Source organism: Myxine glutinosa, chromosome 5 (genome assembly GCF_964187855.1).
Source record: "Myxine glutinosa chromosome 5, kmMyxGlut1.1, whole genome shotgun sequence".
Taxonomy (NCBI): domain Eukaryota; kingdom Metazoa; phylum Chordata; class Myxini; order Myxiniformes; family Myxinidae; genus Myxine; species Myxine glutinosa.
In genome coordinates, this window is record NC_136265.1 from 156,747,612 (window position 1) to 156,762,595 (window position 14,984).

Genomic DNA, 14,984 nt, shown 5'->3' on the forward strand with positions numbered 1-14,984 from the left:
TGTTCTGTTCTTCAAGCTTTGCCACGATTTTTACGTTTTATTTTTCACCTTCTCCCACCCTATGCCATCTTTTTCTGCCCAAGTTCCGCAAGATTGGCGGAGGTGGATTCGGTGAAATCTACGAGGCATTTGATCTGATTACACGGGAGAACATCGCCTTGAAGGTGGAGTCGGCACAGCAACCAAAACAGGTGCTGAAGATGGAGGTGGCCGTGCTGAAAAAGCTTCAAGGTGAGAAAATGAATGTGTTTTTTGGGAGTGACCAGGCTTTTTCTTTGCTTTTGCAATCTATGAACATCGCCTTGAAACAGTCAACTATGAATGGCATTGACAATGTCCAGACTTTCAAATCGTTGATTTGGAACCTGTGCCCAGATGAATAGAAATGATTATGCTCGGAGGTGCATTGCTATGAGAAGTGTGTGTGAAGTCCAACTCCATTGCGATGACCAGACAGTGGTCAAGGTAGGGCAGTAACCACAGGGCCTTTTGAATTTTCCTGTCTATAATGATTCCCTCTACTTCGACTTCCTCTATTCCAGCATGTCATCTTTACTCCCGCCAGGGAGTAATGCATTCGATCGTGTGTGTGTGCGTGTGTGCGTGTGTGCGTGTGTGCGTGTTCGTGTGTTTGTGAACAAGATATCTGGAAAAGTTCTAAACGGATTTGGATGAAAGTTGGTGGGATGATTGCCCTTGGGATAAGGAAGAATTGATTAGTTTTTGGTGAAGTTCAGGATATTATTCCGGATCCAGGAATTTTTTGAAGGATTGTTTACCATTGGAAGATAGGGCTCATTTTTTTTAAACATTATCTTCTATATATTCTATATTTAACATTGTGATATGAAAATAGTTTTCATATTTGTTGTAAATGTAGTTTAAACTCGTGGTTATGCGTTAGAGCGGTGTATTTTGTTAGCAGCGTCGTCTTCAAGGTTCGTTTTTCTTTCTAATAAAGACATATTCTGTCATTTTAAAACCAGCATAGTATGTATTACGTTTCCCCGTTTCATAAAATGTATCGTTTGATACGTATAATGCATTAAAACTGTTTTTTATTTTTGTTTTTTTTAAACCTCAGAAGAGATATCAACATTTACCTCAGCGAATGTCAATCGCGGTGTCAGTATTTGATGAACTTATAAAGACTTAGGTGAGTTATAAGTGTGACAAGCATGTGCACGGGATTCTTCCCAGAAGAATGAGTGGTCGCATTAGCTTGTACGACTTAAAATGAGCGAGTTTTGTTTTGACGTTTGGGCCAGTTTTACATGTTGTATCCCTAAGGAATGAAACGAACGTTTTTTCTGGCTTACAATTTTATTTGAAGTCACACATGCCTCAAAATACACTCACTTATATAGAATTGAACGCTGAATCCGAAAATGTCAGTGAAATTGCCTTGTTTTTTTAAACATTATCTTCTATATATTCTAAATATATATCTGTGCAGTGTCTGTCTTGTGTTGTCTTGTCTTGTGTTGTCACTGAACTACTCCCTCAAACTTTTGTGAAATCGTACTATTCCAACTTGACCCACGGCGGGAGTATGCGCTCTACTGAGTGGCGTTCTAGTTTTACCTGCAACATGTCGCAGGTCTGCAAGAGCTCCACATGGTTGTTGTTGTCATCGTCGTTGTTGTTGTTGGGGTCAATTTTTGAAATGTGCACCCATTGGTCGGACAGCTGGCGGACTCCACCCACCATGGCCATGACACTCAGACAAAATAATATGGCCGCCATCTTGGTTTTCTTGTGGGCCTAAGACACCAGACCTGTAGGCCTCTGCTGACTGCTGATTATACACTACCCGGGTTTGTTGTATCAGATTTCCATTGGCTTTGTTTGGGTCGAGTGTTAATCACGGTGACATACCCCGAAAAATCTAATCGATGTCGAATAAAAATGATTAGTAAAGTTTAATGAAGCCTGTCAGCATGCACCACAGTATGCCGCTCCCTAAAAAAATAGCGTTAGGTAATTTTTGAACGGACCCATCCATATTGGGGTTAAACAATACATGTGACTGTGTGACGCATCGGCTCATTCTGATATAACCGTGGTGGAGGCGTCATGGGTGAGAGGCGTCAAGTTAGGCATTTAATGCGCTATTAAAAGATTGTTTCCCAATCGGCCCGTTACCGGATTTTGTCGCAGGTTGCACCATAGTGCCGTGATTCTTGTTTGTAACTTATGGATATGTGGAACACAAAAAAATGGCAGAATTTTACTGCAAATTTTACGAAATCAATTCATCGCAAAATATACTAAGAGCATTTAAATGTCAACCACAATGCGCTTGCAGCCAAATTAATACCGTGCTCGACAGAATAAGAAGATTACCCACTCCCTGAGGATCTTTTCGTGTGCCAACTGTGGTTTTTAAGAATTGATACTCTGCTCGTACCTTAATAAGACTCCTGAAATGATCTCAGGTCCCAGAAAATTTTAAATGAAAATTATTAACATTGCTATGATTTGAACTTCAGCTGGATGATGTTCTCATCACTAATAGGCCGCAAACTGAGACGTGAGAATATGGCAAAAAAAGAATTCCGTTCCGAACTTGGAGGACTGCCATTTCTCCATGGCATTTGATAGCTGACATACCTGACCATGTGTAAAAAGTTTAACTCTGAAATTCTCCGCTCATCCACGCCTTCTCCGCTCATCTCCGCTCATCGTCTCCGCGTCTCCGCTCATCCCTCTCCTCCACGGCTGCAGAAACCCTCATCCACGCCTTCATCACCTCCCGTCTGGACTACTGCAATAGCCTCCTCTATGGTTCACCCTCAAAAATCACCAATAAACTCCAATACATTCAGAACTCCGCTGCCCGTCTACTCACCCATTCCCGGACCCGTGACCACATCACCCCCGTCCTTTACAAGCTTCACTGGCTCCCCATCCCCCAGAGAATCCAGTACAAAATCCTCCTCTTGACATACAAAGCCCTCCATAACCTGGCCCCATCCTACCTGGCTGACCTCCTCTCCAGACACACTCCCACCCGCAACCTCCGCTCTGCTGGTACCAACCTTCTGACCCCCTCCATCCGGACCAAATTTAGATCCTGGGGGGACAGGGCCTTCTCCATCGCTGCTCCCACCCTCTGGAACTCACTACCTCACACCATCAGAGACTCCTCCTCACTCACCACATTCAAAACATCACTAAAGACCCACCTGTTCAACACTGCATTCAACATTCAACCCACAGCATTTAACCCCTGACTATCTCTTCTCCTTCTCCCTCCTTTTGCTTTAAATATTTCCCTATTGATTCTTGTCTTTTTGCAATTGTTGTTTTCATGTATTGTTATGCATTATGTTTGCCACTCTGTCAAAGCGCCTTTGGGCTTCTGGAAAAGCGCTATACAAAATAAATGAATTATTATTATTATTATTAATTCTGTCAATTATTTTAGAGGTCAAACTGGGTCATGTAGAGCCAAAAAGTGCCATTTTTAGCCCTGCTGCCAACCTCACGGTGCTGTTTTCCCCATTGAAGTGGATTTTAGCCTCAAAATTCTGGAAAATCGTGGAGCTCCTTTGGTACTGTATTGAAAAAGCTTCCATACCTCACTTCAAGATACGAGGCTTTATTCAAATCGATCTTTGGCATCCCACACAACAGGCAATAATTTAATCAGTCCCACAAATCTAGTAAAGCATTATAAAGGAAAGTCAAGCATTTTAAACATTAGTCATGAATCCCAGTCACTTCTTACCAATAATATCCAGCGCTCATCTCTGCATAACTCATTCAGCAGACAAGATACTGACCCCCTCTCTGTCTGAGCGCTCGCCCCTAAATAGGCATCCAATATGCCCCATGCCTTCGTAGGCTCTTCTTCTTCTTCTTCGTCTTCTTCTTCTTCATTTTCACCACAATCATCCTCCCTTAAGAATACAGCTAACAGGTGTAAAGGCTAAAGCAACAGGTGTAAAGGAATACATATGAAGGAATAATCTACCAGCCAAAACGTGTCGGAGGCTGACAAAGCCGCCCAATTCGAGAGCGATAAACTTCGTCAACGCCTGGGTCCCCAATGCTAGGTATCGGCGATTTACTCAAAGGGTTCGGAATGCTTCCTGGTGCACGCGACACAGGTGACAAACTCCCAGGGTCCGAAGCGGCAGCATCGGTCTCAGCATCGTCCGGGAACGAATCCAACCGGGCGGGGGTAGTCGCGTCGGCCTCGGCCGGTACACTCATAACAGGCTGCCTGTTAACCTCTCCACAAGGTGTGAGATGCCGGACCGACACGGTTGTCTCCCTACCATCGGCCAAACGGACATGCGCATATTCCGAATTTGCTTCCAATATGTCCACCCGGTGCATGAGTTGTTCGTATTTGCTCTGACGGACCACTCACTTAAGGAAAGCCGGTCCCGGCTCAGCTAGCCACGAGGGTAGAGGCTGTCCGCTGGAGCTGCGACGTCGGTACTTGAACAGTCGCTCATGAGGGGTGGCGTTAGTCGCGGTACATAGGAGAGAACTGATGGCGTGTATTGCTTCCGGCAACACACGTTCCCACATGTTCGAAGTCATCCCATGGGATCGCAGCGCCATAGTAACTGCTCTCCAAATAATACCATTGTAACATTCAATAATGCCATTGTAACAATCCTGCTCTGCCGCTCTATCTCACCCTCTCTCTGTTCTTTTCACCCTATCCTTTGCTCAAGGTCATCTGCCAGCATCCTGGAAATCAGCAAACATTACCGCTTTACACAAAAAAGGTGCAAAAACAGATCCTTGCAACTACAGACCAATCAGCCTGCTCCCAATTATCAGCAAAGTCATGGAATCCATCATTGCTTCGGATATTAAATCTTTCCTCTTCTCCAATGGCTTGATCTCTGATCATCAATTTGGTTTCAGACCAGGTCACTCTACTCTGGACATGCTGCTTCTGCTGTCTCAACAATGGATGGAGGTCCTCAATGCCAAACAGGAAATCAGAGCTGTCTCCCTTGACATATCATGTGCCTTCGATACGGTCAGGCACCCAGCTCTGCTCACCAAACTCTCCTCCTATGGTATCCATGGAAATCTCCATGCATGGCTTGCGGACTTCCTCTCTGGTCGTAGTCAACGTGTGGCCCTGAATGGATTTCTCTCATCTCCCCTTCCCGTTCAGGCTGGAGTTCCCCAAGGCAGTGTGCTGGGCCCTGTGCTTTTTCTGGTCTTTATCAATGATCTCTCCGACTCTCTGGAAAATCCTCTGTATCTCTTTGCTGATGACTCCACTCTCTGCCGCTCCATTCCTCTTCCCTCAGATCGGCAGTCTGCAGCCTCCTCACTCTCTGAAGACCTGGACAAAATCACAGACTGGTCAAACATGTGGAACATGTCTTTCAATCCTGACAAATCTCACACTCTTACTATGTCTCTCCGAAAAGATCGACTGGACAACCCTCCCATCTACTTTCTCAACAATCCTCTCCAAGAAGTTCTGTCGCTCAAGCTTTTGGGTCTCACCATCTGCCATGATCTTTCTTGGGAAAACCACATTTCCAAGCTGGCCTCCAAAGCCAGTCGCCGACTGGGCATCCTCCGTCGTGCGAAGTCCTTCCTAGGCACACCTGAGCTCCTCACCACATACAAGGCTTTCATCCGCAGCTCAATGGAATACTGTTCTCCCCTATGGGCTGGTGCTCCTGCCTCACACCTGGCTCGGCTTCACGCTGTTGAATCCAAAGCTTTCAGAATCATTGGAATCTCCCGCGATGAAGCTATCTCTGAGGGCCTTTCACTCACTCACCGCAGGCAGGTAGGTGGTCTTTCTGTCTTCTACCGACTCCTCTCCGGCCTTGCTCCCCCAGCTCTCTCTGTGCTCTGTCCCCCAAATATTCCTACAGGTCGCACAAGATCTGCCAGCCACCCTCTGATGGTTAAACTGCCGAAATCTCGGCTCTCTGCTCACCTTCACTCTTTCATTCCTCTTTTCTCCTGCCTCTGGAACAAACTCCCACACTCACTTCAATCACACTCCTCCCTCCAGGTCTTCAAAACAGCTGTTCACCACCATCTCTTATCTTCCCCCATCCAAAACCTTGATCTTTTCTACCCCCACTAATTCACCCCAGATCCACCTTGTTTGAAATTCCAACTTCTTTCCTGGAAGTCTTGGCAGTGTCCATATGTTTTATACCTCTCCCACCCCCCCCCCTTCCCATGCCTCCCCCCCAAAGCCCTCTCCCTCCCACAGTTCTCTCGATGTCTCCATGTCTCTCGGTCCCTGCTCTCAAATGTTGTGTTTGTGTCCTTCCCCCTCTCTCCCCATCTTGTCTACCGCTCCCGATGTTATTTGTTTTGTGTGTCTGTTTGTCTTTCTGTGTGATTAATGTTCGCTCTTTCACGAGCCTCGATCTTGTATACAAAGAAAAAAAAAAAAAAAAAAAAAATTTTTTTTTAAACCATTCCCCTGGGGATTGTACGCCTTGGTGCGGCTTGAAGCAATTCCCCGCTCGAGGAGAAATTGCTTGATTTCCCAGGATAGGAACGCCATTCCTCGGTCGCTATGTATGAAGGCTGGATAGCCGAACATGAGGAACAACTGGCGAAGGCATTGGATTACCGTAAGAGAAGACATGTCTGAGCACGGAAATGCAAATGGTAATCGTGAATACTCATCAACTACCTTAGAAGGTAGCGATGCGCGCCACCACTAGGCAAGGGCCCTTTGAAGTCGATGTTCAGTCGCTCCCACAGCCGTCCAGCATGGATCAACGTACCCAAAGGAGGCTTGTAAAAATTCGGCTTGAGTTCTATGCATACCGGACACTCGTGGTTATGACATGACACGTCTTGCATAAATGGCGAATATCGTCGACGGAGAAAGGCAAGTTTCTACTCCGAACAAAGTGGGCCATACGGGCGATGCCCGGGCGACAAAGGGCATTGTGCATAGTACGTAGCTCGTCGACCGTCATTCCAGAGCAGATGAGCTGAGCCAATGCGTTGGCCGCAAGGTTATCCTTTCCCGGTCTGTACACAATATCAAAGCTACAATCGGCCAATTCTATGCGCCAGCGTGCAATCTTCTCCTTCTTAATCTTTTGAGAATATTTCCCGTCGTACATGAAAGCGACTGATTGCTGATCCGTGATTAGTTGAAAATGCTTCCCTAAGAGGAAGTGTCGAAATCTATGGACCGACTCCACAATAACGTATGCCCCCTTTTCGATCTAGGAATGGCGCCTCCCATGGGATCTACTCCAATCGGTTCATCCTATCATTTCCTTGCTAAAGTGGACATCTCTCTGGCCATTCTCAGAGAGCCTCCTCAGCATTGACGAGTCTGGCATTTCACTCAGGCTGACTGGCATGGTCTTCAAGCAGCCATCAAACATCTGGACTTGTCTCCCATCTCCACTGCCTCTGACATCAACTCATCCTGGGAATTCTTTCAAAGTAAACTGCTCGCTCTCTCATGCACAGATTTATCCCATCTTGTCTTCAGTTGTCTTACCCTTCCTCCTGTCCATGGTACACAGAATCTTGTGGTGGGGCAGTTGCCCTGAAACAACTTGTTTTCGCCCCATGGAAGGCAAATCCAACGGAAGACAATCTCACTTCCTTTCACAAAGCCCGGAATAAGTGTGTATCAGGAGTGCCTCAGGAGAGCCAGGAAACAATATATCTCTACTCTCAAGATGGAACTTTCAAACCTGTCTCCCTCTTCCAAATCCTGGTGGCGTCTGGTCAAATCTATCTCTGGTGTTTGTTCCCCTTCCATCCCCTCCCTTACCTCAAACGGTTACACAGCTGACTCCGCACGTGAAAAAGCTGAATGCCTCAACTCTGTGTTTGCCTCAAAATCGTGTGTCCCAAACACGTTTCTCTCTGTACCCACCTTAACCAGTCATATGCAGCTGCTCCTGGACTCTGTGTCCTTCTCTCCTGACAAGGTGGAGAAGTTTCTGTCAAACGTCAACTCTGATTCTGCAACTGGACCAGACGGCATCAGCCCACGAGTCCTAAAATCCTGCTTTGCCGCTTTATCTCACCCTCTCTCTGTTCTCTTCTTTTGCTCAAGGTCATCTGGTTATCTACCATCTGCTTGAAAATCAGCCAATATTACTGCTTTACGTAAAAAAGGTTCAAAAACAGATCCTCGCAACTACAGACCAATCAGCCTGCTCCCAATCATCAGCAAGGTCATGGAATCGATCATCGCTTCTGATATTAAATCGTTTCTCTTCTCCAATGGCTTGATCTCGGATCATCAATTTGGATTCAGAGCAGGTCATTCTACTCTGGACATGCTGCTTCTGCTGTCTCAACAATGGATGGAGCTCCTCAATGCCAAACAGGAAATCAGAGCTGTCTCCCTTGACATACCTCATGCCTTCGATACGTTCTTGGACCCCACCCTGCTCACCAAACTCTCCTCCTATGGTATCGATGGAAATCTCCACGCATGGATTGCAGCCTTCCTCTCCAGTTGCAGTCAACGTGTGGCCCTGATTGGAATTCTCTCATCTCCCCTTCCTGTTCAGGCTGGAGTTCCTCAAGGCAGTGTTCTGGGGCCTGTCCTTTTTTTGGTCTTCATCAATGATCTTTCTGACTCTCTGGAAAAGTCCTCTCTATCTCTTTGCTGATGACTCCACTCTCTGCCGCTCCATATCTCAACCCTCAGATCAACAGGCAGCAGCCTCTTCACTCTCTGCAGACCTGGACAAAATCACAAACTGGTCAAACAAGAGGAATATGTCTTTCAATCCTGACAAATCTCACACTCTCACTTTGACTCTCCGAAAAAGACAGTCTGGACAACCCTTCCATCTACTTTCTGAACAATCCTCTTGAAGAAGTTCTGTCTCTCAAGCTTTTGGGCCTCACTATCAGCCATGATCTTTCCTGGGAAAACCACATTTCCAAGCTGGCCTCCAAAGCCAGTCACCGACTGGGCATCCTTCGTCATGTGAAGTCCTTTCTTGGCACACCTGAGCTGCTCACTACATACAAGGCTTTCATCCACAGCTCAATGGAATCTCCCCTCTGAGCTGGTGCTCCAGCCTCACACCTTGCTCGGCTTCACGCTGTTGAAACAAAAGCTTTCAGAATCATTGGAATCTCCCACATTGAAGCTGACTCTGAGGGCCTTTCATTCACTCACCGCAGCATGTTGGTGGTCCTTCTGTCCTCCACCAACTCCTCTCCGGCCTAGCTCCCCCAGCTCTGTCTGTGCTCTGTCCACCCAATATTCCTTCAGGTCGCACAAGATCTGCCAGCAACCCTCTTCTGGTGAAACTGCCAAAATCAAGATTCTCTGCTCACCTTCACTCTTTCAATCCTCTTTTCTCCCGTGCCTGGAACAAACTCCCTCACTCTCTTCAATCCCACTCCTCCCTCTAGGTCTTTAAAACAGCTGTTCACCACCATCTCTTATCTTCCCCCATCCAAAACTTTGATCTTTTCTGTCCCCGTTAATTCATCCCAAATCCACTTTTTTGAAATACCGACTTCTTTCCTTGAAGTTCGAGCAGAGTCCATTTGTTTTTACCTCTCCCATCCTTCCCTTTTCCTTCCTCCCAAGCCCTCTCCCTCCCACAGATCTCCCAATGTCCCTGTTCTCTTCTTTTGTACTTGTGTGCTTCCCTCTCTCTCCCCATCTTGTCTCCGCTCCCTTTATTACATGTTTTATGTGTCCGTTTATGTTTTTTGTGATTAATGTTAGCGCTTACACGAGCCTCGATCTTGTATACAAAAAAAGCCATTTATTTTTATTTTTTGATATAAAAGGATATATTAAGTTTTGAATCAAAAACAAAGGTTTTGTAATATTAACAGTGAAATAAAGAATTGTGGAGACCAAATACTTTGTCAATTTCAACTTATTTTTCCAGAAAATTGTGAGTTATTTGAAAAAAGTGCAAGGGTGCCAATATTTTTGGCCACGACTGTACCTGCTGTCAATATCTCAGCTTGCATGAAGGTGTATTTTGTTGTTTTTGGAGACACTTCTGTGAAGTGGATAGTGGTCCACCTTTTTGCAGATTATGTATGCTGCAGGCAGGACATCTGCTCGTGTATGAACGCTTGACCACGACCTAAATTATTTCCACGGGCTTGGCTTGGGATGAAATGGATGAGCAGAAATAGAAGAACATTCAACTGACCCCTCAAACTGAGAGGAGGTGGGCAACAGCTTCTCCTTCAGGTGTTTTCTCTCACTACGTTTGATGAGACGCTTATTATTGAATTGCTGATAACAGGTGGAATGCAAACCTACTTCAGCAGGAAAGTAACTGAACTCGACTTAAACCGAATGCTTTGATCACGATCCTTTGCGATGACATATTGACAATCACTGTCCATTTATTCCCACTTCTTTAAACATTCGTGATAATTACTCCATCCGAGTAATGGGTGAGTAACATCATTTTTTCACGGTTTTGTAGTGTGTAAAGCATTTCAAGGACGATTTTCTGGTCGACATGACCAACTGATCACCATTGCATGGGCGCTGACATTTTGCACTTCATGTGGCACAAGCAAGCGCTCTGATTGGTCGAGATTCAAAAGTAGCGCTCGCTACTCATGCTCTAACATGGCGACATAGTCCATCCAAAAAGCCTACAAAACCTCGAAACTGGCAGGAATAACTCCAATATATGCTAGATCTATCCTGATCTCTGAATACTCATAATATTTTAGATCTTCCTTCCTTGGAACGAAAATGAACGATACATGGTCTCAACTTGTGGCCAAAAAGCTAGTATCTGTCGTGTTCATAAACAGATAAGATGTACGAAATTTGAGAGAATTGTCAATGAAGTTTGCATATCACGTCTTATCATCTCTGATAGTGGATATCCTAAAACTGGAAACATCGAAGAACACTACATGACCAAAAGTATGCGGACACCCCCTTTCTAATTCGTGGATTCAGCTGTTTCAGCCACACCCATTGCTGACAGGTATATATAAATCAAGCACACAGCCATGCAATCTCCATAGACAAACATTGGCAGTAGAATGGGCCACACTAAAGAGCTCAGTGACTTTCAAAGTGGCACCGTCATAGGATGCCACCTTTCCAACAAGTCAGTTCATCAAATTTCTGCCCTGCTAGAGCTGCCCCGGTCAACTGTAAGTGCTGTTATTGTGAAGTGGAAACGTCATGGAGCAACAACAGCTCAGCCACGAAGTGGTAGGTAAAACAAGCTCACAATAAGGGACCGCCGAGTGCTGAAGCACGTAGTGCGTAAAAATTGTCTTTCCTCGGTTGCAACACTCACTACCGAGTTCCAAACTGCCTCTGGAAGCAACGTCAGCACAACAACTATTAGTCAGGAGATTCATGAAATGGATTTACATGGCCGAGCAGCCGCACACAAGCCTAACATCACCATGCGCAATGCCAGGCGTCGGCTGGAGTGCTGTAAAGCTCACCGCCATTGGACTCTGGAGCAGTGGAAACGCGTTCTCTGGAGTGATTAATCACGCTTCACCATCCGGCAGTCTGACGGACGAATCTAGGTTTGGTGGATGCCAGGAAAACACAATTGCCTGAATACATAGTGCCAACTGTAAAGTTTGGTGGAGCAGGAATAATGGGCTGCAGCTGTTTTTCATGGTTCGGGCTAGGCCCCTTAGTTCCAGTGAGGGGAAATCTTAACGCGACAGCATACAATGACATTCTAGACGATTGTGTTCTTCCAACTTTGTGGCAACAGTTTAGGGAAGGCCCTTTCCTGTTTCAGCATGACAATGCCCCCGTGCACAAAGCGAAGTCCATACAGAAATGGTTTGTCAAAAAAATCGGTGTGGAAGAACTTGACTGGCCTGCACCGAGCCACGACGCCAACAGTGAGCCAGACCTAATCGCCCAACATCAGTGCCCGACCTCACTAATGCTCTTGTGGCTGAATGGAAGCAAATCCCCACAACAATGTTCTAACATCGAGTGGAAAGTGTCTTCTCAGAAGAGTGGAGGCTGTTATAGCAGCAAAGGGGGAGGAGGAACCAACTCCCTATTAATGCCCATGAATTTGGAATGAGATGTGTGATGTTTGGGTGTCCACATACTTTTGGTCATGCAGTGTAGCTCAAAAATCGAAATATATAAAAAAGTATTCAACCTCTCATTTAGGAGAATCTTTTTCTTCCCTTCATTATTTGAGCTTTCATCTAAATAAGCAAACCCTTTGTCATATATATTAGGGGCTATCCCTGGGATTTTTAATAGACCGTGACTTGGAGTTGTGAAGTTGAAGGGTCCCATCTGCTTTCCCATGTCTATGTGCCGTGGCTGTCCCAGAGGTCGTTTGTGCAATTATGCCATGCACAGATGAGCTCTTCAGGCATAGACAGCTGGCAACTAACTACACGAAACGTTTCTGGTGGGGACACAGGGTGGCTCGGAGGCTTCAAACTTTTGTTCATTGAAACATTTTCGTAGATTGCCTTAATAATCTATACCGTTCGCAGGATAGTGGTCGAGACCGGTCCATCACCGGGTGTTTGTGTGACACATTTCATCTAATGCGATCTCTCTCTCTGTGGTCAAAATAAACATTTTCTACTGTGAGGAAATAAAGGAATAAAATGGGAATTGCATGCGGTAATTGGGAACAGTTCTGCTAAGTTCATCCATGGAGATGAGACAACACCTTTGATCCGTAATGTGGTGATATTGCTAGGAATGCACGTTTCATCAAATTCAGTTTCATTCCATTTCCTTTTTGCACAAAATAGGATTCACTACAAATGCATACTACTACTACTACTACTACTACTACTACTACTACTACTACTACTACTACTACTACTACTACTACTACTACTACTACTACTAATACTACTACTACTACTACTACTACTACTACTACTACTACTACTACTACTACTACTACTACTACTACTACTACTACTACTACCACCACCACTTTAATTTTATGACTTAACCTTCATCAATGATCTCTCTGACTCTCTGGAAAATCCTCTTTATCTCTTTGCTGATGACTCCACCCTCTGCCATGATGTCCCTAATCCTTCGGACAGGCAGGCTGCAGCCTCTTCCCTCTCTTCAGACCTTAAAAATATCACAACCTGGTCAAACACTTGGACTATGTCTTTCAATCCTGACAAATCTCACCCTCTCACTATCTCTATACGAAAGGACCATCTGGCAAAACCTCCCCATCTACTTTCTTCACAACCCTCTTGAGGAAGTTCAGTCATTCAAACTCCTGGGTTTTGCTCCTTCTTGAGCAAACCGCATTTAAAAATTGGCCTCCAAATCCAGCTGCTGACTGGCCATCCTGTATCGTTCAAATACCTTCCTTGGCACACCTGAACGCCTAACCACCTACAAGGCCTTCATCTGCAGCTTGATGGAGTACTACCCTCCTCTCTGGGCTGGCTCTCCTGCCTCACATCTTGCTCAGCTTATAGCCAAGGAAACCAAGGCCTTCAAGATCATTGGAATCTCCTGTGCTGAAGCTGAGTCTATGAGTCTATCACTTCGCCATCACAGACAGGTTGATAGTCTCTTTGTCTTCTACCAACTCCTTTTTTGTCTTGCACCCTCTGCTCTTTCCATGCCTTCCCACTCTCCTCCCAGGTTTCTGCAAGTATCTAAAGTCCACCATCAATCTCCTTCTGGTGAAACTACTAAAATTCAGGATCACTGCTCGACACCACTCATTTGTGCCTCTTTTTCCCCACCTGTGAAATCAACTTCCACATCCTCTTCAATCTCATTCTTCCCTCCAGGTATTCAAGGCAGCTGTTCAACACCATCCCAGATCATCCCCAATCCTCAACCATCATCTTTTCTACCCTCGTTAACCCCATCAAAATCTCTCCTCCTTCCAATCAATGTTCCTGTTTTCCCTCTTTGGAGTTCCCTTCTGTATCCATTTTGGTCACACTGTGCATGCGTCTTTTGCATCCTGTTTTGGTCTTGTTGTGTCTTGATCCGCTCACTGTACTAGCTTTTCACGATCCTCGACTACTGTATGTATACAAAAAAGGCCAGAAGGCTTTGGCTGTATGAGGTTTTTGGTTAATTTGCTATGCACACGCTGATTAGCCATGCAAAGGGTTCCCCCCATCAATGACGATGGTTGGAAGCCATGTAATGATTGTTAATTTTGGAATTGTAAAAACAATGCCCTCTGCCTAATTATGAGGAACACTCTAATACCCCCGGCTGAACGGCTCCGATGTAATGTTTAGCCACATTTTTCATCAAACAAAAGACAAAACTAGCACGGCACTGGGAAGAGTGCAAACCTCTGCCATGTTGAGCAGTTTATGTTTTGTATCCCACTAACAGGACGGATCTGCTTCCATACCTTAACCAAAATATCTTCAGCTTGTTCTTGTCACCTACCCAACTCATCCACCAAGTTTCGTCCGAATCCGTCCATAATTTTTTGAGATATCGTATGATGTATCGTTTTTGGTACTAGCCTCGTGTTGGCTCAGCGGTTAGGGTGCCGGCTTGGGATCCTAGGATCCTGGGTTCGTTAATCCCGGTCAATCGCTGAATTAACGCCAAGGGGGTTGACTCAGCCTGTCATCCTTCCGAGGTCGGCAAATTGAATACCAGTTCACTGGTAATTCCCTGTGTGTCACAAGAGGCGACTAACAAGGCTGGCGGCAGGAAGGGCATCCGGCCATAAAACATTGCTTCAAAAAGGGGGCCACAGTGCCCGAAAAAGGCCAACACCTGCTCTGCGGGGAAAAATGGCCTCTTAAGGTGGTTCTTGTATCGTTTTTGGTACTATCACCGAATCTTGAAGAATCACTTTAAATTTCTCAATCTGGATCTGGATCTTCACCAATATCAAATCAATTCTTCCTGTCACACACCCAACCTGTCCACCAAGTTTCGTCCGAATATGTCCATAATTTTTGCGATATCCTGGTCACAGACAGACAAACAGGGGTGGAAACAACCTCTGTCCACCTTCGGTGTTGCAGGTAAAATATGGGGAGAAATGTAATGTGAAACA

At 45.5% G+C, this 14,984-nt stretch overlaps 1 protein-coding gene across 1 annotated transcript in view; it reads left to right on the forward strand.

Moving 5' to 3' along the window:
• LOC137426897 (uncharacterized) overlaps nucleotides 1-14,984 on the forward strand; it is an 89,177-nt gene that overhangs the window by 25,993 nt on the left and 48,200 nt on the right. The window contains exon 6 of the mRNA XM_078777106.1: nucleotides 84-231. Within this exon, the coding sequence (XP_078633232.1) occupies nucleotides 84-231 (148 nt within the window). The remainder of the gene's footprint in view (nucleotides 1-83; nucleotides 232-14,984) is intronic.